The 19,579-nt window shown below is 43.4% G+C and overlaps 4 protein-coding genes across 5 annotated transcripts; 2 read left to right on the top strand and 2 right to left on the bottom strand.

The window, feature by feature from the left end:
• Positions 1-1,005: 1,005 nt before the first annotated feature.
• LOC101780108 (anthranilate synthase alpha subunit 1, chloroplastic) lies at positions 1,006-6,102 on the top strand. Its single transcript, XM_004981146.4, has 11 exons — positions 1,006-1,378; positions 1,468-1,661; positions 1,760-1,949; positions 2,361-2,512; positions 3,189-3,304; positions 3,401-3,647; positions 3,749-3,805; positions 4,235-4,387; positions 5,026-5,106; positions 5,400-5,486; positions 5,592-6,102. The coding sequence occupies exons 1-11, from the start codon at positions 1,237-1,239 to the stop codon at positions 5,913-5,915; spliced, it is 1,743 nt and encodes a 580-aa protein (XP_004981203.1). The 5' UTR covers positions 1,006-1,236; the 3' UTR covers positions 5,916-6,102.
• Positions 6,103-7,121: 1,019 nt separating this feature from the next.
• LOC101780509 (zinc finger CCCH domain-containing protein 25) lies at positions 7,122-9,829 on the bottom strand. Its single transcript, XM_004981147.3, has 5 exons — positions 9,554-9,829; positions 9,317-9,426; positions 9,009-9,196; positions 8,230-8,388; positions 7,122-7,525 (listed from the first exon to the last, which is right to left on the bottom strand). Exons 1-5 carry the CDS (start codon positions 9,724-9,726, stop codon positions 7,241-7,243), a joined length of 915 nt encoding a protein of 304 aa, XP_004981204.1. The 5' UTR covers positions 9,727-9,829; the 3' UTR covers positions 7,122-7,240.
• A 1,326-nt stretch (positions 9,830-11,155) lies between these two features.
• LOC101781319 (GDP-mannose transporter GONST1) lies at positions 11,156-14,692 on the top strand. Its single transcript, XM_004981149.2, has 10 exons — positions 11,156-11,265; positions 11,346-11,550; positions 11,656-11,845; positions 12,017-12,156; positions 12,359-12,488; positions 12,633-12,731; positions 12,999-13,153; positions 13,564-13,680; positions 13,789-13,886; positions 13,976-14,692. Exons 2-10 carry the CDS (start codon positions 11,357-11,359, stop codon positions 14,017-14,019), a joined length of 1,167 nt encoding a protein of 388 aa, XP_004981206.1. The 5' UTR covers positions 11,156-11,265; positions 11,346-11,356; the 3' UTR covers positions 14,020-14,692.
• Positions 14,612-15,445, bottom strand: LOC101780914. Of its 2 annotated transcripts, XM_022829695.1 has the most exons (2): positions 14,916-15,445; positions 14,612-14,813 (listed from the first exon to the last, which is right to left on the bottom strand). In XM_022829695.1, the coding sequence occupies exons 1-2, from the start codon at positions 15,248-15,250 to the stop codon at positions 14,759-14,761; spliced, it is 390 nt and encodes a 129-aa protein (XP_022685430.1). In that variant the 5' UTR covers positions 15,251-15,445; the 3' UTR covers positions 14,612-14,758. The 2 variants fall into 2 exon arrangements, with proteins under 2 accessions (XP_022685430.1, XP_004981205.1); XM_004981148.4 differs by having other exon boundaries at positions 14,616-15,436.
• Positions 15,446-19,579: the final 4,134 nt, after the last annotated feature.

The following is a 19,579-nucleotide window of genomic DNA, read 5'->3' on the forward strand; positions in this document are numbered from 1 at the left end:
GGGAAAGAGGCTTAGTTTCAAGTTGCTTATCTAGTTTCGAGCCTAGATAACACTCGTGAGGTGGCCGAAAAGGTGTTGGGAATTGGGAGGTAAAATGGGAATACAATGTACTAGCCAATCGAAAATAGATTGGCTAGTGAGGGAGAGGTGGTGATACGAGATCTAAGTAGCAGGCAAGGAAGCCATTAAAGATGGTGGATGCGCGTGGGAGGGGTAGGGGAGCAAGACGACAAGTTTCCATGCGATGCTATAGAAGAAGAAACTAATACGACAATCCAAGCAAAAAGAAAATGGAGGTGCTATTGTACATGTGTCTGGCAGTAAGCCAACTTCCGATCAATCAACGTGGACCATCGGATCGTCATCCAAAAATCCCGAGTCTTTCTTCTTTCTCTAAACGGCATGCATCGTTTATCATTCTTCCACTAACGATCAAAAGCTCCAAGAAGCAAAGGCACTCGGCCAGCGACCTTATTCCCTGCCTCCTGCCCTCCCTGGATCTTACCTGGCAGCTTTCTTGTTGTCGAGTCTACGGGCCGCGGCTACCATCCATGTCGTTGCTACCACCTCTCCCACCCAAGTAATATCCAGTCGTTGTTCCCCTCACCTTCCACGTCCCACCTCATGCTCACCGCCACCGCCATAGATGACCATTAAAACCCTAACCCTCGAAACCCCTCGTCCCTGTCTTTATAATTTGAATATTGACTCAAAAGCTCTCAAAATTGAAGTGTATGATGTTTAGGATGCCCGGAAGAAAAATAAGGAAACCACAGGCTCAATTTTTTCAACTGAAAAAGAAAAGGAATTATAAAATACTTCGACATTCAAGAACTTCTTAAACACTCGCATATTAGATAGACACTCATTAAAGCACTACAGCATGTCCGTCATTTTCGACCACCGACGTTGAGAAAAACATGGATTTCCATCCATCCATTACTGTAGGTGGAGTACCACCAAATAAGCCCACCGGCCTGAAACCTGGCGGGGGGCGTCATCCATTCTTTCCCGGAGCACGCGGTCGCCCACGCGCGCCGCCCCGCCCCGCCAGCCGATCGACGGAAAGCCCGCCCGCCCCTCGCTGCCGCGACGTGTCTCGCTCGCCGCGCCCGCGCGCTCCGCATTGCGGCCTCGCCGCGCACGCGCCCCGCCCATTTAACCGCGCCTCGACTCGATCCATCTCATCTTCCTCAAGTGTCCTCCGATTCTCCTGTGTCCCTTATCCTCTCGTCCATGGCCGCCAGCCTCGCGCTCTCACTGCGCCTCGCGCCGTCGCCGTCGGCGGCGCAGCTGAGCCTCCACCGCCGCGGGCGCGGAGCGGGAATCCGCTTCGCCTGCCGCGCCACGGCCACGTTCCACCAGCTTGACGCCGTCGGTGAGTTTCCCGGCCGGGGGGCTTGTGTTTTCCGCGGCTCGTCTCGCTTTTGATTCACGCTCGTGACCTCGGTCGATCGGCTGGCGCAGCGGTGAGGGAGGAGGAGGCGAATTTCAAGGCGTCGGCGGCGGAGGGGTGCAACCTGCTGCCGCTGAAGCGGTGCATCTTCTCCGACCACCTGACGCCGGTGCTCGCGTACCGGTGCCTCGTCAAGGAGGACGACCGCGAGGCGCCCAGCTTCCTCTTCGAGTCCGTCGAGCAGGGCTTCGAGGGCACCAATGTGGTAAGTAAGATTCGCCGTTCCTGCACCCAGCTCTCTGCTTCCCATGCCATCGAAGCTGTCCCCCGCTGGGGACATTTCATCGAACATGTCACTCGCAGGGGAGGTACAGCGTGGTAGGGGCGCAGCCCACCATGGAGATCGTGGCCAAGGCCAACCACGTCACGGTGATGGATCATGACATGAAGTCGAAGAGGGAGCACTTCGTGCCTGATCCCATGAAGATCCCCAGAAGCATTATGGAGCAGTGGAAACCGCATATAACTGCCGGCCTACCTGATGCATTCTGTGGTAAAATTTTTTCTTATTAGTCTGGATTTAGAACGAGAGTGCTGTTATTTTGAACTTAGTTGTTGTCGTAGATCATGGTGTAGATCTACTCTCTATAGTACTGCCTTCCATACTTCGCCATGTGGTTGGTACCCAAAGTCTAGCAATGTGGGCCTTGTGTTTGTGTGGTACATGGAGTTTATCATTGATGGGCTATATTGGGCCCCCTTTGTTGGAGAACTTTTTTTTTCCTTTGGAAGATCTGCAGAAATGAGATACTGTTGGTGCCAAACTATATCGTGACATTACTTCTTTCACCAGCTAGAATGCTCTTATGACTTTTGCCCTGTAGGGAAGGGATTCGGATAGTTCTTTATTACAAACTAATTATGGTCACAAACATTTGTTTGATATTTGTAAGTTATTTTGTAGGAGGATGGGTTGGATTCTTCTCATATGATACAGTGCGGTATGTTGAAACAAAGAAGCTTCCTTTTAGTAAGGCGCCACATGACGACAGGAACCTTCCTGATATTCATTTAGGCCTCTACAATGACGTCATTGTGTTCGATCATGTTGAAAAGGTTTGTACAAGATCCACCATACTTTTATGTGTTTCAGTTAATTACATAATGTTGTAGCGTGTAATTTATACAGTGAACACACTAGGATTATATATGCTGCTTTCTTCCTTATGAAGATACTCATATTAGTACAAGAGTGCATGCTGCATATCAGTTATGCTCACCCTCCGTCATCCCTAGTATTTACTGGTATTATACCATTATGAAAGGTGGATTTATAAATATATTTCCCTCTATGATAGCTAAAAATTAGTTCATATGTTCTCATAAATATTGTATTCTATGGTGTAGCATCAGGCATGTTTGGTAGCTATGTCATATATGTTTACCGTTCTCTTCCTTGTCACGAATTTTTGCCCTTTCTGAATTAGCCACGACTAACAAGTGGTGATTGATTTTTGGCATTGACAAGAGTATTAAATATGTTCACTGCTCACAGAATTTTCCACCCTTTCTGAGTTAGCCACAACTAGCAGATGGGATTTTTGGTACTGACAAGACTATTAAACTGGTAGAAGTGGACACCATAGAAACAATATAATATTTAAAAGCGCAACTGTTTTGTAGTTTTTCTTTTGCTCAGAACTTACAACGACCACCTCTCTCCTAGACTGTTAGTATAGATCTTGTCCCTTACAAGCATTGACCTTTGACTTTTAAGTCTTGCTTGCTGTAGAAAACACATGTTATCCATTGGGTGAGGCTGGACTGTTACAATTCTGCTGATGAAGCATACGAAGATGGAACAAATCGTCTAGAAGCTTTGTTATCGAGATTACATTGTCTTAATGTGTAAGTTATGAAGCTTGGACATCTCATTTTCCATTTCACAAGTGCTATTTTCTTTCACTGCTTCTTATTTTACTTATTGATTAAACATTTATGTAGCCCCACACTTTCTTCTGGTTCTATCAAACTTAATGTTGGGCACTTTGGCTCAGCATTACAAAAATCATCAATGTCATGTGAAGACTATAAGAATGCTGTTGTTCAAGCGAAAGAACATATTCTGGCAGGTGACATTTTTCAAGTAGTCCTAAGCCAGCGATTTGAGAGGCGAACATTTGCCGACCCCTTCGAGATCTACCGTGCATTACGTATCGTAAATCCTAGTCCATATATGGCCTATCTACAGGTGACTTAATGCATGTAACATTTTGAATGCATTTTTTTATTGTTGATTTTGTTATATACTGATTGATATGTGTATGCTTTATCTCCTACCACATCACACAGGCACGAGGTTGTATTCTTGTGGCGTCAAGTCCTGAAATTCTAACTCGGGTGCAAAAGGTATGCTGAAATAATTACACCCCCTTCCGCCGTAAACTCGTCAGAAATTGTTCCAAACATGGCAGCGGGTATGTGTAATAGCAACGTAGTTTGTGATCTTTCAAATAGAGAGATACATGGAACTATTGTTGCAATAGGATGTCAGGATTGGGCACTGAATCTGAAACTGCCAAAGTTGAGTGTCTGGCAATGTGATTAGAACCAATGAGGTTTTGAATTGCACTACCTTTTATGTAGGGAAAAAAGATGTTATCATATGCTTGTAGATGTTATCCCAGGTGAAACCATGAACCATAATCTATGAATTAGCTAGCAATCTGTGAAATTGTGAAGCATGAATTAATCTCTCTGTCTGTTGCACTGGCTCAGTTGTTCTAAAAAAAATATTACGGCGAAATGAACACAATGATTTAATTTTTTATTTTACAGAGGACAGTCATCAATCGGCCACTTGCTGGAACTATAAGAAGAGGGAAAACAAAAGCAGAAGATAAAGTTTTAGAACAACTGCTTTTGAGTGATCAAAAGCAGTGTGCTGAACATATTATGTTAGTAGATCTTGGCCGCAATGATGTCGGAAAGGTCCACTTTTTTGCTCTGTTTTACTTCTGGTTTGTTAATTTACTGTATTTCACGCATTTCAGAATATGCCAATTAATGAGGTGTTATGTGTTATTTATATTCCTCCTGGAATTCCTAATCTTGTAATAAAATAAGTCGGTACCTATTCACACTGATGATTTCTGGCAGCCGTCACCTTGTTTTCATCCACTAAATGATTAAACAGTCTTATTTCATTACCAGTTGATAATATAAATTGCTTGGCTACTCTAGTTTATTCTGGGAATAAAATTGTCTACTGTTGTCTCAGCATGTCAATATCCAGGATTTCACATTGTTCTCTTTTATCAAATGATGCGCTGTCCTGGTCTGTTCAAAATTTCCAGTTTTATATTGTTTTAATAAATTTGAGCAACAGCTCTCTGTACCACAAAAAGAGAGAGGTAATTTTGCCATTGAAAACCTAATTGATATGGAGGCCTTGTCTCACTAGTCACTAAAGTGATGCATTATAGATGGCATGGACTTGAATTAGTTAAAGACTTCACCTGGTGACTTTTATCTGTATCTGCCGTACTATGGTTAAATTAAAATGAGTTAGGTGCTTTATTACACATCTACCTATTACTGATCTGCAATGAACTTCTCCATCTTTACAGGTGTCCAAACCAGGTTCAGTGAAGGTGGAGAAACTGATGAATATTGAACGATATTCACATGTCATGCACATTAGCTCAACAGTAAGTCTGCATTTATGATAAGGCAACTTCAGCGATCTCACAAATTTCGTGGATGTATCATTATATTTTAATATTTATAGCAGTTACCATCTTATCATGGAATACAAGCATTCAGCACTGACTGCTTATATATATGATTGTTTCTGGGGTAATAAGTAGGTAGGTGTAGGTCCAATGAAACAAGAATGATGAAAAATCTGGTTTTCTTACGAGTATCTCTCTTAACTTCCTTTGCTATATTGTATCATCAATAATTCCTTACAATATGTGGGCCTATTTCTGAACTTATGTAGGTTACTGGGGAGTTACGTGATGACCTTACCTGTTGGGACGCGCTTCGTGCAGCATTGCCTGTTGGAACAGTTAGTGGCGCTCCTAAGGTAACTCATTCAAGCCTTCTTTGTTGTCTTAGCTTCATTTTTCTTCATTTTGTCATCTTGTCCCCCTGGGTCTAACTTCCCATGCTTGCTTATGAAACCAATCAGGTGCGAGCAATGGAGCTGATCGACGAGCTGGAAGTGAATATGCGTGGGCCCTACAGTGGTGGCTTTGGAGGGATTTCCTTCAATGGTGACATGGACATTGCGCTCGCTCTTCGCACCATGGTCTTCCCCACCGGTTCTCGGTTCGACACCATGTACTCATATACTGACGGAAACCCACGCAAGGAGTGGGTAGCTCATATCCAGGCCGGAGCTGGGATAGTGGCTGACAGCAAACCGGACGACGAGCACCAGGAGTGCCTGAACAAGGCCGCGGGCGCTGCTCGTGCCATTGACCTTGCCGAATCTACATTTCTAGACGAGTAGCCTAGCTAGCCTCCCGTGCAGCACATGTTTTCTATGTAATTGCTGACTGTAGCAGAAATCTTAGTTTCCTGGCTAAGGACCTCTAGGGTTTATGCCGTTCTGAATAAAAATTCTAGTGTAATAAAGTTAACAAATGTAAAGTATATGACAGTTTTCAGCTATCATAGCCTGTTTAATCATGTCAAAATTTGGTGTCACGAGGCGAACTAGCAGTGCAGACTGATTGTGATCACGCAAAAGGGTGAAATCATTCGGATGCTAGTAGAGTGCATAGACCGACAAAACAAAGGGTCCAACAGGAGCGTATAATTGAGGAACTGAAACCTGCCTTCAACGTCGACTGCTTTTGTCCTATTTATAAAACTTCAAAACTGAGATCAGCCGGGGACAATCTCGTGGAGGTGGACTGCTGATGGATCCTACTCGACCAAGTCGGCCTACGCGGTACTGTTCAGTGGATCCTATAGCACTTTCAATGAACCTTCCTTCCATTTGGAAAGCTCAGGCGGAAGGGAAACACATTCCTTGCTTGGCTCCTTGTTCAAAGCAAGGATAAGTTGATTGCCAGGAATTGGCCCTGCAAGCCATCATGTGTACTTTGTGATCAAGAACCTGAAACAGCGACGCATCTTTGTTTCAATCGAAGTCTGTGGTGGAACAAAGCCCTCAGAGCTTTGCCCAAAACTGTGAGAAGACTAAAGGCAGCATTTCTAATGTATGCAGCATGGAACATTTGGAAAGAAAGAAATAGAAGAAGCTTTGAAGGCAAAGCAGCTCAACCGACCCAGGTGTTCGTCATGATCAAGGAGGAAATGGCCTTGCGAAAACATGCTTGTGGGAGCCCAGAGATCACCTTAGGTTAGTTACGCTCCGAGTTCGAGATGTATTTGTTTTTATGTAATCAAAACTCTGTAAGAACTTAGCAGTGCTATACAGCTGATTACTTCCCAAAAAAGAACTTCAATCAACCACTGCTAACCCTTGCGCATCAGCAGCAGCACAACAGGCACAACCACAATCAAGTCAAATGGTGTTTCACTTTCACCTATATCTTTTTACTTCACCTTCACTGATATCCTACAAATCTGCTTTCTTCACTTTCACTGATATCCTACAAAACCGTTCCAAACTGGAAGTAAAAGCACGCAGATTTTAAAGTATTGAACTAATAAACTGCTGATGCAACCAATTTAAAGCATATGAAAAGAACTTTTCAAACGGAAGCACCGGTAGATGAAATCAATTGAAGGCATCCATGTTCAAATATCAAAATGATAACAAAACTGATTACATCGTACAAAACGACAAGTACAAATATCTATCTGTCACCCTCTTCTTTCACGGCGTTCACTATTGTCGTCGTACCGTGAACGCTTGCGATCCATGTCATCATATTTACGTCTTTCTGATCTTTCTTCCCTTCCTTGAGAATATCTGTCATCATTCCTCTGCCTCTCACCTCTTGATCTCTCAGGTGACCTGTCATGCTTGTATCTGTCCCTATCTTCTGCTCTTCTATCATCACGCCTACTCCTAGAATCTCGGTCTTCATACCGCTCTGATCTTGATGATTCACCATCCCTAGAACTCCAACGAGTGTTTGCATTTTTCTGAAAGCATAATTCCAACCATCAGAATAGGATGCTAGCACGAGTAAATCTATATTTACAGAAAAGGAAAAGTTTACTGATAGACTATAAGGTCAATTATAATAGCACAAATACTTCCAGCATGTAAAACGTAGAAACATAGGGATCGCCTGATATCATATTGGCATCAGTTTCCACATTAAAAGAAACATATGCTTCATGCATATGGCTTGGCATATCTGGAAGAAGAGGAATGGGAGGGAGTTCGAGCACAAGTCCCTCCTACCTCAACTGGTAGGGCTGATCAAGGACAACATTGCCCTGCGAACGGCAGCGTATGGCACACCGGAGATCAAGCTACTTTAGTTTCCCTATGTTATCTTCTCATACATTTGCGGCTGTTTTCGTTTATTGTAATAGCAAACCTTTTGTAAGGCTCTGCTTGCTTTCTCCTCCTTAAATGATATAGCAGTGCTGCTGCTCTTATTTCCAAAAAAAAGTTTGTAGCACTTGTTGTAAAAAGTTTCTAGCACATCTCACTGTAAAAAGTTTCTAGCACATCTTTAAACAAGGCAACATGGGTATACTTGCAAGAAACATTGCACGAAATTGATGTGATACTCAATTTATAGCTAGTAATGTGTCACTGCAAGTCAAATATTGTTTACTTACTGTACATTTCCAGTGAATAATCCTACAATAATGCACTCAGGACATCTACCTACCTGCTCATCATGGGAAAATTTGCAGGATGCTCCACGGTTGCACTCGCCTTTCTGGAAAGCATAGCATATGCCACGGCTCTTTGGTACATCATGGTGTTTGTCATGCTCCCATGGTGCACCGCTATCCTCTTTAGAACCCCAACCGGTGTTCGCATTTCTCTGAAAATGAAATCCACAAACATCAGAACATATAAAGGGATAGTATTTTACAGCCAATGACAATACACCAAACCAATTTGTTGCTACATTTAGTGATTGGCATCAGTATACATAGAAAATAGAAACATGAATTTTTACAAAACCCATAAAAAGACATGCTGCAAAAATTAAGCAGACTAATCTTTGGGGTCTGTCTGGATAGGGAGCATTTGGGCCCAAATATATACTATAAAGTTCCTACGGTGGCTTGCTCCTTAGTATACCCGCTCATTGTCTAAAAACAGAAAGGGTGCTTAGTATAATAAAACAATAAAAAATATGCCATAAAACCCCAAAACAGAGCAAAGCGACCAGAGTACAGGTTAAGCCCTGTTAATGCAAAGGCCTTGCACATTGCAAGCTTATGTTGTTTCAAGCAACCACAACAAACATCAGTAAAATTCATGAAACATTGGTTGTGAGATGACAGGTTACTGGTATCCCTTCTAGTTCTAGCTACTGAATTGATTGACAACTGATATTAGTGTTTTCTCAAACATGTTACTGGTATTGATTGCTTACTGACAATCCCAGTAAACAATCACATATCATTTTTGTCAATGCATTCACACCACACTGACCTGCTCATCATGCGAATATCTGCAGGAAGCTCCGCGGTTGCACTCGCCTTTCTGGAAAGCATAGCAGACTCCACGAGCCTCCCTCTTCTGCTGTCGCTCCTCCTCATCTTCCTCCTCCTTCTTCTTGTACTTGCTTACATGGTCAACCCTTATGATCCTCCCAAGAACTTTAGCTCCATTCAAATTGTCTTCACCATGCAACAATTAGGCAAGCAATAAAATATTAGGACTTGATCAGGCAATCAATTGAAACTGAATACTGAAGCGACCAAAGAGAGAGAAGGAAAAGGGGCAAAAAGAATGCTCACCTACAGCGAGAATCGTGCTCCTCTGGTCCTCGTACGCGAGGAACGCGAAGCCCTTGGATTTTCCCGTGCCCTTGTCGCGCACGAGGTTCACGTCTACCACCTCACCGTACCTTCGAAAAGGGGGACGGGAAACTCGTCAGATCTCTCTACCAGCATCCATTCCAAGGGGAGAGGAGGGGACGAAAGGAAAACATGGAGTGGGGTGTTGGGGGGGGGGGGGGAGGGGCTGCGACTCACTGTGCGAAGATGGCGAGGAGGTCGCCCTCGGTGAGGTCGAAGGGAATGCCGCCGACGAAGACGTAGGCGGAGTCCTTGAACTTGGCGTGCCACGACGCGTCCTCGCCGATGCCAAGGAGCGCCTCCTTCTGGTTGATCACCTGCGTCCGCTTCACCTGAGTCAGGGGATTCATCGTCCCGACCTCCGGCGTGGCCGCCGCCGCCGGCTACTCGAGCAGAATCACGAGGATGAGCAGCGACGGATTTGGGTAGACGAAGGGAGGTCGGTGTTTGGAATTGGCCAACTGGGGCCAACCTTCTATTGGGTTTAGGCCAATTTAGGGTTCCCGGCCCGGCCCGTCTGACCGTTGAGTTTCAGATCCAACGGGCATATTCAGCCAAAAGCCCAAACCCAACTATTTCCATGCATTTTTTTAAGGCCATCGGGCCTTCCAAACCTTAAAGAAGCAATCACAAAACGTCAATTTTTGTCTCTTATTTTTCTTTCTGAAGGGGATCTACTTGTTCAGCATCGGCCTTTGCGACACCGTGACCCCGTGATTTTGTTGCATGCACTAAGGTGAGGGTAAAACAACACATCGTTATACCTTAGCTTCACACCTCGCTGATTACAATACATCTTGAAATTTGAAAAACCATAGACTTCCTCTATTTAATATTGAGAAAATTCCTTATTTCACACTACTAAAATGAAGCCTTTTCCTCTCTTTTGACACCTCTTCTAAGTTCTAAACAGACGACATTAAAGCTAAGGATGAATTAAACAAGCCAACAAAAGCGATCCGAGAGAAGTAAATTGAACATTTTTCGCAGAACTTCTATGGTAAGTGTTAACTGTCTTGACAAACTCATGTTGTTTTAGGCCCGAGCTCATTCAAACCAGCGACAATGTGCGAGTTGTAAATAAAGGTTGCACACGTCACGAACTCAGCTCGTAAGGTTCCTTGTGATGGAACTTGCCCATCAGGATTCGAGTCCTCGATTCAGCATGGGTGTTCGCATTTTTTGGATTTATTTAAGGATTTAACCGACACTATTTTTTCAGTGGTAGCGACGTGCCCGTTGATAGCGAGGCGCCAGTGGTAATTTCGTCAATGTTGAGGATTTGCCGGCTCAGTCTCGCTATTCTTTCAGTGGTACAGTCTTTTAGAGGTACTTATAGGGGTAGTGTTGCGTATATATTCGTAGGAGCGAGTGTGCGTACGTGTACGTAAGTATCTGCGTCTGCACAGTATGATTAAAAAAAATTGCACACATCCACGTGTCCAAACTCAAACGCAACCCTTTTGGCCCGCCTTGCCGCCGGGTGACTTGAGTTTGACTCCAACAATCCTCCTCCTCTCCACGACTCCACACCATACCGCTCCCGCCACGCCCCATTTCCATTTGACCATCGCCTCCGCCTCGTCCCTCCCGCCGGGCGACCTCCCTTCCGCTTCACGCCGGCCTCCCTCCTCCGCGCCCCGAGGCCGCGGCCGCGTTGACCCCCGCGCCTCCTCCTCCTCCACCACCACCACCACCGCATCGTCCTCCATCCCCTTTACGTCCTCCCCAAGCCCCTTCATGCCGTCGAAAGGCATCTCCCTTCCCCCATTTAGCGTCCACCGTCCACCGTCTCCATTCCCCACCGTCTCTCGTCTCCCTCTCTTCCTCCTCTCCACCCACCCACCACCCGTCGGCCTTCTTGCTCTGCACCGGAGGTCTCCTTCCAGGTAACAACGGCTTTGTTCATTTGATCATGCCGATGGACTTGGTGTGTTCAGGTTTCTTGATGGGATGGGATCAATTGCAGGTGCAGTTTCCATGTCAGTGGAGTTCAGGTCCGAGTGCGATGACATCGAGGAGGCCAAGTCCCCCAGCAACACGAGCGTCGCCGCCGTCGCCGTCAAGAACGCCGACGCATCGGTCTACAAGATCATCCACGGCTACCTGAAGCAGAAGAACAACTCCATCATCAGAGTCGCCGCCAATGTCGCCAGGAAAGCGGCTTCCAACAAGTATATATACTAACAGATTTACCGCACCTCTCAATTTATCCGCGCTGCGTTCATGTGGGAAAAGTAAATGAGAAATCGATCCTTCGCTTTGCGTGTTGTGTCCAGATTATCGAGGAAGACCTCTGATGTTTTCGACACCTTAATTCAGAAGCAGCAGAGCAAGTGGGGAAATAAGAGCGGGCCGTTGCTTTCAGGGATTTTTTACTGCATTGCTTCCTGCAGCATGATATTGCTCAACAAGGTGGTTCTCTCCGGTTACAATTTCGATGCTGGCATATCACTGATGCTATATCAGGTAATTCAGTTTATTTGGACCTCTTGTCCCTATCCTTTTAAGGGTAATTGTATGACAGTTGTGCCACAGTTTTATTTATGCGGTGTTTCTTTTGTTTTTCAACACTTGCTCGTATGTGATTACTGGCAACTCATTACCATTGAGCTGATCAGGCGTCCTTTTATGATTCAGAACTTTGTTTGCGTGGTCATTCTTCTGATACTTGAGCTCTTCCATGTTATTACAACGGAGGAACTCACATGGAAGTTGATAAAAGTCTGGATTCCGGTGAATCTTATTTTCATCGGGATGCTAGTAACTGGAATGTACAGGTATTTCCTGCTTCACACTGCATGTTCATGATAGTCACCTTTTAGCTGGACTAAACCAGATGGCATGAGCAATCTGACAGTACTTCATCTTTATCTCATTTCAAGTTGCAGTAGTCTGAACTCGAAGTATAAGCTTTATCGGTATGGTAGTCTTTGAGTACTATTGATTAACCTTCTTCTCATTGTTTCTGCCACTCTTCAGTTTGAAGTACATAAATGTCGCAATGGTGACAATATTAAAGAACATGACAAACATTATAACAGCTATAGGGGAGATATATATTTTCAGGAAGGGTCAGAATAAAAAGGTTTGGGTTGCACTTTTTCTGATGGTAGGTCCATTCCTGTTTGCCACTCCCCTTGTTTTACTTCCATAGTACCAAACAATGACTTGATTATTGAGCTAAATTAAGAATTTACCTCCAGAATAGCATGTTTTGTTTATCTGAGCAATTTACGTCTCTCTGTCTTTGCAGATTGTATCGGCTGTATGCGGGGGCATTACAGATCTCTCTTTCCATCTAATTGGCTACACGTGGCAAATTCTGAATTGCTTTCTAACAGCAGGCTACTCGGTTAGTTCATTTGTCCGAATAGTTTTACAAATTTATAGAGTACCATGAGTCTCTTCACAATCTATCAATGGACTGCTGCACAGGGTGCTGTTGGGCATTTTAATCCTTGGCATTTAATTCACATAGTAATGCATTTAAAAAGACATAGTCAACACCATAATAATAACTTCATTCAATCTTATTATCTCTTATTTTATGAGTTCAATCTTATTAGTTCTGCATCTGCTATGTCCCCAGCACATCTAATGTATGATCCTTCTATAACAGCTCACGCTAAGGCGCTTGATGGATACAGCTAAACAATCAACAAAATCTGGCTCCCTCAATGAAGTTTCTATGGTGTTACTTAACAATGCACTGTCAATTCCATTCGCACTCATTTTGGTTGTAGTCTTCAACGAGTGGGAATATGTTTGTCAAGCGTAAGTTCTTCATCTTGTTCCATGTCTAACCATACATTTTTGGCCTGAGTACTTGTTATTGTACTTTTTTTTCCTTTTCAGGCCTGAGCATTTTAGAGTAGTTATCAATATCGATTTGATCACGGACATGTTGTCATTAACTTTTACCTGTTCATGCAAGTTATGTAATCAAACATATTAAAACTTCTTTTTCTCGTACTCTACTTTAAACTTGAACTTCTTTTTCAAAAAGTGTTCTGACTTTGCTCACAAAAGAAGCTCTAATCTCTGTGATCAACTAAAATATGAATTCAGATGAGGTGCACCAGGTAAACCAGCATTTTTTTTATAATCACAAATGGTTGCTTCTAGGGTACAACTATTGATGTGCATGCTTCTCCATTTATACATGACTTTCGTTTGTTTTGCAGTGAAGTTATCAGAGAGCCTATGTTCTGGGTTGTTGCAACAGCTAGTGGTTTGCTAGGTCTAGCAATCAGCTTCTCATCAGTGTGGTTTTTGCATCAGACTGGTCCAACAACGTACAGGTGAGACGGTAGTACTAATCTAATCCTGTCCACAAAAAATGTCTACATGAAAGATACCCACTCCTGTGACACCAGCAAAGTTCTTATCACTTTTGTTCTCTTTTTCAGTCTCGTTGGTTCTCTAAACAAGATACCCATTTCGGTTGCTGGTGTCTTGCTATTCAATGTCCCTGTGAGCGTTGAAAATTTCTGTAGCATAGTTTTTGGTAAGTATTTATTTCATATGTGCTGTTTTTCTGATGTTCTTACAATGTTATATCCTAACGACGAATACATTTCTGCATGTTCTCACCAGGTCTTTTTGCTGGGATATTCTTTGCAAAGGCAAAAATGTCCTAAAACTGTTCTATCCAAGTGTGGTTGTAACATGAAAAGTTCCTGCGGCAGCTCTGCCTATCAACTGTACAGAGATATGATCAGAGTCCATTTTGTCAAGAATGCCGTCCCGTCATGAATTAATTTTACATTCTCTCTCCATGCACAGGGTGCAGCATGTGTGTGTGCATGCCCTCTCTCAGTTTTGTACCATAACTATGTCAAGGCAGAAAGAAATCTGCATGACCAAACAGCAACTGAAACTGCAGCAATCTCTCTGATCAAGAAATTGAGCAGAATGTTTACACAAAATAAAGGAAAGATTTGTGGTTCTGCCTTGGTTGTGAACCAATCATTCTTCAGAAACTCATGGCAAAAACATCACTAATCCTTGTGTTGGGTTATTGCGGTCTATTGTGTTTTCTCTCCAGAGTGATATAAAAAAATATTTCTCTGAGACTGATATACAGTTCTTAAATCCAATCGATATTTCAATAACCCAGATAATTCTTGAACCTCCTAAGAGCAAGATCAGGGACAATCAAACATGATCTGGTAGGGTAGTTTAACAATTTCAATAACCAATGTATCATAGAGTCAGCTGAAGAAAAAAGAATAAGGAATGCTGTGTGAAGTATCAAGTAGTATATCACATTATCACATCAAAAATCACTTGAGTTTTGGGGGAGAGTCACCTCACACCACACACACACATATATATGCAACCAATTTTTTTTCCCCAAAGTAAATCCAGCTCCGAGTTTCAGAAATCACGCACGCATACGTTTCGGTCTTTCTTGGCGAAGAGGCCGCCCAAGTTGAACCCGCCACCGCTGCCGCCGTCGCCGCTGCTGCTGGCAGGTTTCTTGCCGCCGGACGTGGTGACGTTTCAGTCTTTCTTGGCGAAGAGGCCGCCCAAGTTGAACCCGCCACCGCTGCCGCCGTCGTCGCTGCTGCTGGCAGGTTTCTTGCCGCCGGACGTGGTGCCGCCCCGCGGCTTGGCGCGCGAGGCGGCGGCCGGCGCGCCGTCGACCTTGTTGAGGAGCGGGTCCGTCTCGACGAGCTGGTCCTTCTTGAAGATGGAGCTGAAGATGAAGTCGACCAGGCTCTTCTCCTCCTTGGCCGGCGCCGGGCTGCCCCTGGTGGCGGCCGGCACGGCCAGCACAGACCGCCGCGGCCGCCTCCTGCCCGCGGCCGCCGAAGACGATGCCGGCGCCACGGCCGCCACGGTGCTGCCAAAGCCCACCGACGCCATTGTAGCTAGCTTCTTGCAGCAACGAATTGGGAAAGAAATCGGAAATGTATGATGCGCCGCAGCTCTGCGGCTTCTCCGATCGATTTCGTGAGGCGGCGAGAGGCGGGCGGGTATATAAGCGGGCGTGGTGATTGGGTGGTGATTGGTCGTGATGGGGAGGGCGAGGCGGCCACAAGCGGCTTATCCGCATGGAGCTGGAGCGCGTCCACCACCGGCCGGTGGGGTGGAGACGTGCCGCGGCCGCGCGCGCAAGAGGCGAGCCGATCGGGCCGTGGTAACGGTGTGGAGGTGGACGCGGTTGGGCCACGCACGGTGGGCGAGGGGGATTCGGGGGCCTTTTGTGACCGCTGGCCGGGCGGCGGGTCCAAGTGGCGCGGGCCGCGTGAGCGTGACAGGTGTGTGCTTGCCTGCTTGGTACGTAGTAGGGCCACCACCAGCTTTCATTAGCCTTTTCGTCTCGTCTTCAACTTGACGAGTGCGACGCGGCCATTTAGGGGGAGATTCGTCTTGTTTTCAACTTGAACCTTTTGCGTTTGTCGAAAAAAAGGTTGGTTTCATTTCTGTGAGGATTCAGGACGCAGTGTCGTGTACTTGTCAAGTGGGTGTTGAGCTTTGCCAATTGTTTAGGGAGTCCAGGGGTGGTCATTCGATGAAGGTTTATGAGCAAAATTACCTAAACATTGTAGCATGCAGTGGAGATTACACAAATGCAGGAGGGCCATGGCTCACCTTGACCCCAATGAAGCTTCGCCCCTGATTGTCGCTACGGTTTCTCTGCGTTCTACCTTAAAAGTGTAACCCTAAGGATATTAACCATAAAGGTATGCTTTAGGTAAATCCCTACCATTTTTTAACACGTCAAATATAACTTGAGAAAGAGACGACACATTGTTCTTCCTTCTACCTGTAGGTCTTTGGCTCTTGAAAAGGCAACTGTCCAGTTTGCGCTTCCATCCACTCCCTCTGTCCATTTCTGGATTTCTCATGAGTCAAAATTTTAAAATTTTGACCATCAACACTAAAAGTTTTATAAAGATTACTAACATATGATGTTAAAGATTACTATCATAATATGTAACTCTTTCTATTTGAAATTTTTTACTTTTATAAATTTTATTGGTCAAAGTTGCATATGGAAGGTTGTGCTAATGTCCTAAAATGCTTTATATTTGTAAATGGAGGTAGTATCTCTAAGGCTATTTTCAGTGGGAGTTTTATGGGCATTAAATTTCATGCCACATTAGTAATTTTGCTGACTTGGCAATGTCTTTAAGAGGAGAAAGAAAGGAGAATTCTATCATATATGAGATGAGTTCCATCCCCATGACACTCAACAACCACGATTACCCAATCTCCGTAACAATGCAATAAAACTGTACATTGAGACTGGCCTAAAGCAATACTTTTCCCATCTAGAATCACAACCAAGTCATTTCGGTCTTTCCAACACTAAAATTTACCCACCCTGTGTCCAAATTGGAGCTTTAAGCTCTAGCATATATAGGGCCCGTTTGGTTCCCTATGCTTATTTTTAAGCAAGTGTCACATCAATGTTTAGATACTAATTAGGAGTATTAAACGTAGACTATTTACAAAACTCATTACATAAGTGGAGGCTAAACAGCGAGACGAATCTGTTAAACCTAATTAATCCATCATTAGCAAATGTTTACTGTAGCAACACATTGTCAAATCATGGACTAATTAGGCTTAATAGATTCGTCTCGCCGTTTAGCCTCCACTTATGTAATCGGTTTTGTAAATAGTCTACGTTTAATACTCCTAATTACTATCTAAACATTTGATGTGACGGGTGCTTAAATTTAAGCAAGTGAACCAAACCAGGCCATAGTAGATTAGAGCCGTTTGTCACTCTATGGGAGCTGGGTGATCGCCCCCACGTCAGGTCCACCACCTAGGGACATATGTTCCTTGAAGTTCTTTTTGACTGATCCCTTTGGTTTTCGCCACCAGAGAAAGTGTTGATCTAGTGGTGTGATGTACATCAAACAAGTTTCTCACGAGTTTTAGCAATGTGGATTTCAATTATGGACTAGCCGAGATAATACCCCTGCATTGCAATGGACCTCAAATAAGCAAAAAGGTTCTAGACACTAGGCTCCTATTTATCATACACCAATAAAATAATTTAAATCTAAACATTTGTATCATGACTTCATAAGGTGTGGAATATAATATCATAAAGCAGCAAATGCGATTAGGTTCATCCATATTAATTATTCACAGAAGATCCTTCATGCCAGAGTCATACATACAACGATTGCAATTGACCTTTTCCACATATACACGTTGGAGGCCACCACATTTGCCACAAATGGATCATCTAGGCACAAACACTTTTGTCTTTTCCAAATTCTTTTTCTAGTGCCGCCAAAGTAACACATGATCTTGTTGGTGTTTTTTAGAGGTCATCTCCTTTTTTAGCAATGTTTTCCCTCATATTTTCTTTTAGCCACTTTAGCTTTAAATACAAACTTGTCCTATGCTTTCTCTATGCTATTTGTATCCATCACTGTTTTTATAGCTATTGGCGCGTAATTAAAATTTTCCTTGGCAAGTATTTATTATGGAATAATTTTCTTCACACTATGGGGATGTTTGGGAACACCATGCTAAACTTTAGCACCTGTCACATCAGATGTTTGGATACTAATTAGGAGTATATAGTCTAATTACAAAACTAATTGCACAGATGGAGTCTAATTCGCGAGACGAATCTATTAAGCCTAATTAGTCCATGATTTGACAATGTGGTGCTACAGTAACCATTTGCTAATGGTGGATTAATTAGCCTTAATAGATTTGTCTCGCGAATTAGACTCCATCTGTGCAATTAGTTTTGTAATTAGCTTATGTTTAGTCCTTCTAATTAGCATCCGAACATCCGATGTGACCTTGCTAAAGTTTAGCATCTCGTATCCAAACGCCCACTATAAGAGTTGTTATGTAGTAGTACTAGTGTACTACCATTTTGCTTTAGTACTAGTGATATTTAAATATCTAAATGGAAACAATATACTACTTATCTACTCTTATGTCTATTGACCTTAGACGATCTAGGTAAAATATTGGAAGTTTTATCTTTCACATAAATTATAAGCAACAAAGTTAGCATGTGAACTAGAGGGTCAGATACTACATTATTGGAGGTTTTTTCTTCTTTTAACAACATTTTCCCCTCATTTTTTATGTGGAACTTGGTGTCCCATTAAAAAGAAAAACAGTAAACTATGGTAGCTTATTATGGACACTTTAGTTTTGCATATAATTTCTTTCAATAGCTATATGCTATCTGTATCTGTCCTCGTCTTTTAGCTGATTTTTGTTGGCGTAGTTGAAATAGTTTGTAAGTATCAATCTGTCTGCCCGTGCCACCAAGATTGGCACTGTGCAGAAGGTAATCTTGATAGTTCACAAAAGTTTCAACAAGCATGAGAACATACTTTCGATTCTTCTTCAGATGTCTGTAACCACAAAATCGAATAGTTTTACAAAGTTTGCTATTTATCAACAAGCCTAATAAAGTTCCCGGGTTTTATTCATCTCCCAGTGGTAATATCTATAATATATGGAAGCGGCAATGTTTATAAGGGTCGTGCTCCATTAATCATCAGAGATATATTATAATTCGCGAATCACATTCTATCTCATTAAAAGTTCATTAGAATCTTAATTCTTGTCATATCCAATATACCAAAAAAAAGAGTCCATCATTTTGACTTGATAGGATTTAGCTTGTAGCCATATCTTACAATTATAGTGTTGAGAATTTAGATGACAAAAAATTACCCAAAGACATCGTAGATCATTATTATGAACTTGGATCGATGCCTCTAAGATTGGCACTTGGCATATGGTAATCTTGATAGTTCACCAAAGTTTTCAATGAGCATGAGACAACATACTTTTGATTCTGAGGGTGTTTGGTTGCTGGCCATAGCATACTACGTCAATCTGTGACACGCCACCTCCTTTTTAGACAGCTGCTTGGTTGGTTGCTAGGTTTTGACGCCGTCAGAGCTTTTAGTTGTTTTCTAGTGCAAATTTTCACTGCATCTGTGGTGTCGTTTTTTTTCACCACCACTTAGGCACCACTGCAAGTGCCGCGTGGTAAACCACAGCTCCGAACCAAACATACTCTCTACTTTTAAATGCGTGTAAGTACAAATCAATAACATGCCTAACTAGTTGCCGTGATTTTATTCATCTCCCTTATAAATGTTTAGGCAGAGAAAAGATACACAGCTCAAGTAGCCCAATAGCAATATCTATAACAGACACGACAATACATGTAATGGATGCGTTACA

The sequence above is a fragment of the Setaria italica genome, chromosome IX (assembly GCF_000263155.2).
Source record: "Setaria italica strain Yugu1 chromosome IX, Setaria_italica_v2.0, whole genome shotgun sequence".
NCBI classification, from domain to species: Eukaryota; Viridiplantae; Streptophyta; class Magnoliopsida; order Poales; family Poaceae; genus Setaria; species Setaria italica.

Excerpts from the sequence above, each read along its gene's own strand:
- LOC101780108 (XM_004981146.4), top strand. The coding sequence starts at position 1,237 with ATGGCCGCCAGCCTCGCGCTCTCACTGCGCCTCGCGCCGTCGCCGTCG. Across the intron at positions 1,379-1,467 it reads CCACCAGCTTGACGCCGTCG|CGGTGAGGGAGGAGGAGGCG; the intron begins GTGAGTTTCCCG and ends CGGCTGGCGCAG. Across the intron at positions 3,806-4,234 it reads TTCTAACTCGGGTGCAAAAG|AGGACAGTCATCAATCGGCC; the intron begins GTATGCTGAAAT and ends TTTATTTTACAG.
- LOC101780509 (XM_004981147.3), bottom strand. The coding sequence starts at position 9,726 with ATGAATCCCCTGACTCAGGTGAAGCGGACGCAGGTGATCAACCAGAAG. Across the intron at positions 9,427-9,553 it reads CTCCTCGCCATCTTCGCACA|GTACGGTGAGGTGGTAGACG; the intron begins GTGAGTCGCAGC and ends CCCTTTTCGAAG. Across the intron at positions 9,197-9,316 it reads GAGCACGATTCTCGCTGTAG|ACAATTTGAATGGAGCTAAA; the intron begins GTGAGCATTCTT and ends TGCATGGTGAAG.
- LOC101781319 (XM_004981149.2), top strand. The coding sequence starts at position 11,357 with ATGTCAGTGGAGTTCAGGTCCGAGTGCGATGACATCGAGGAGGCCAAG. Across the intron at positions 11,846-12,016 it reads TATCACTGATGCTATATCAG|AACTTTGTTTGCGTGGTCAT; the intron begins GTAATTCAGTTT and ends TTTATGATTCAG. Across the intron at positions 13,154-13,563 it reads TGGGAATATGTTTGTCAAGC|TGAAGTTATCAGAGAGCCTA; the intron begins GTAAGTTCTTCA and ends TTTGTTTTGCAG.
- LOC101780914 (XM_022829695.1), bottom strand. The coding sequence starts at position 15,250 with ATGGCGTCGGTGGGCTTTGGCAGCACCGTGGCGGCCGTGGCGCCGGCA. Across the intron at positions 14,814-14,915 it reads GGCAGCGGTGGCGGGTTCAA|CTTGGGCGGCCTCTTCGCCA; the intron begins CTTGGGCGGCCT and ends TGGCGGGTTCAA.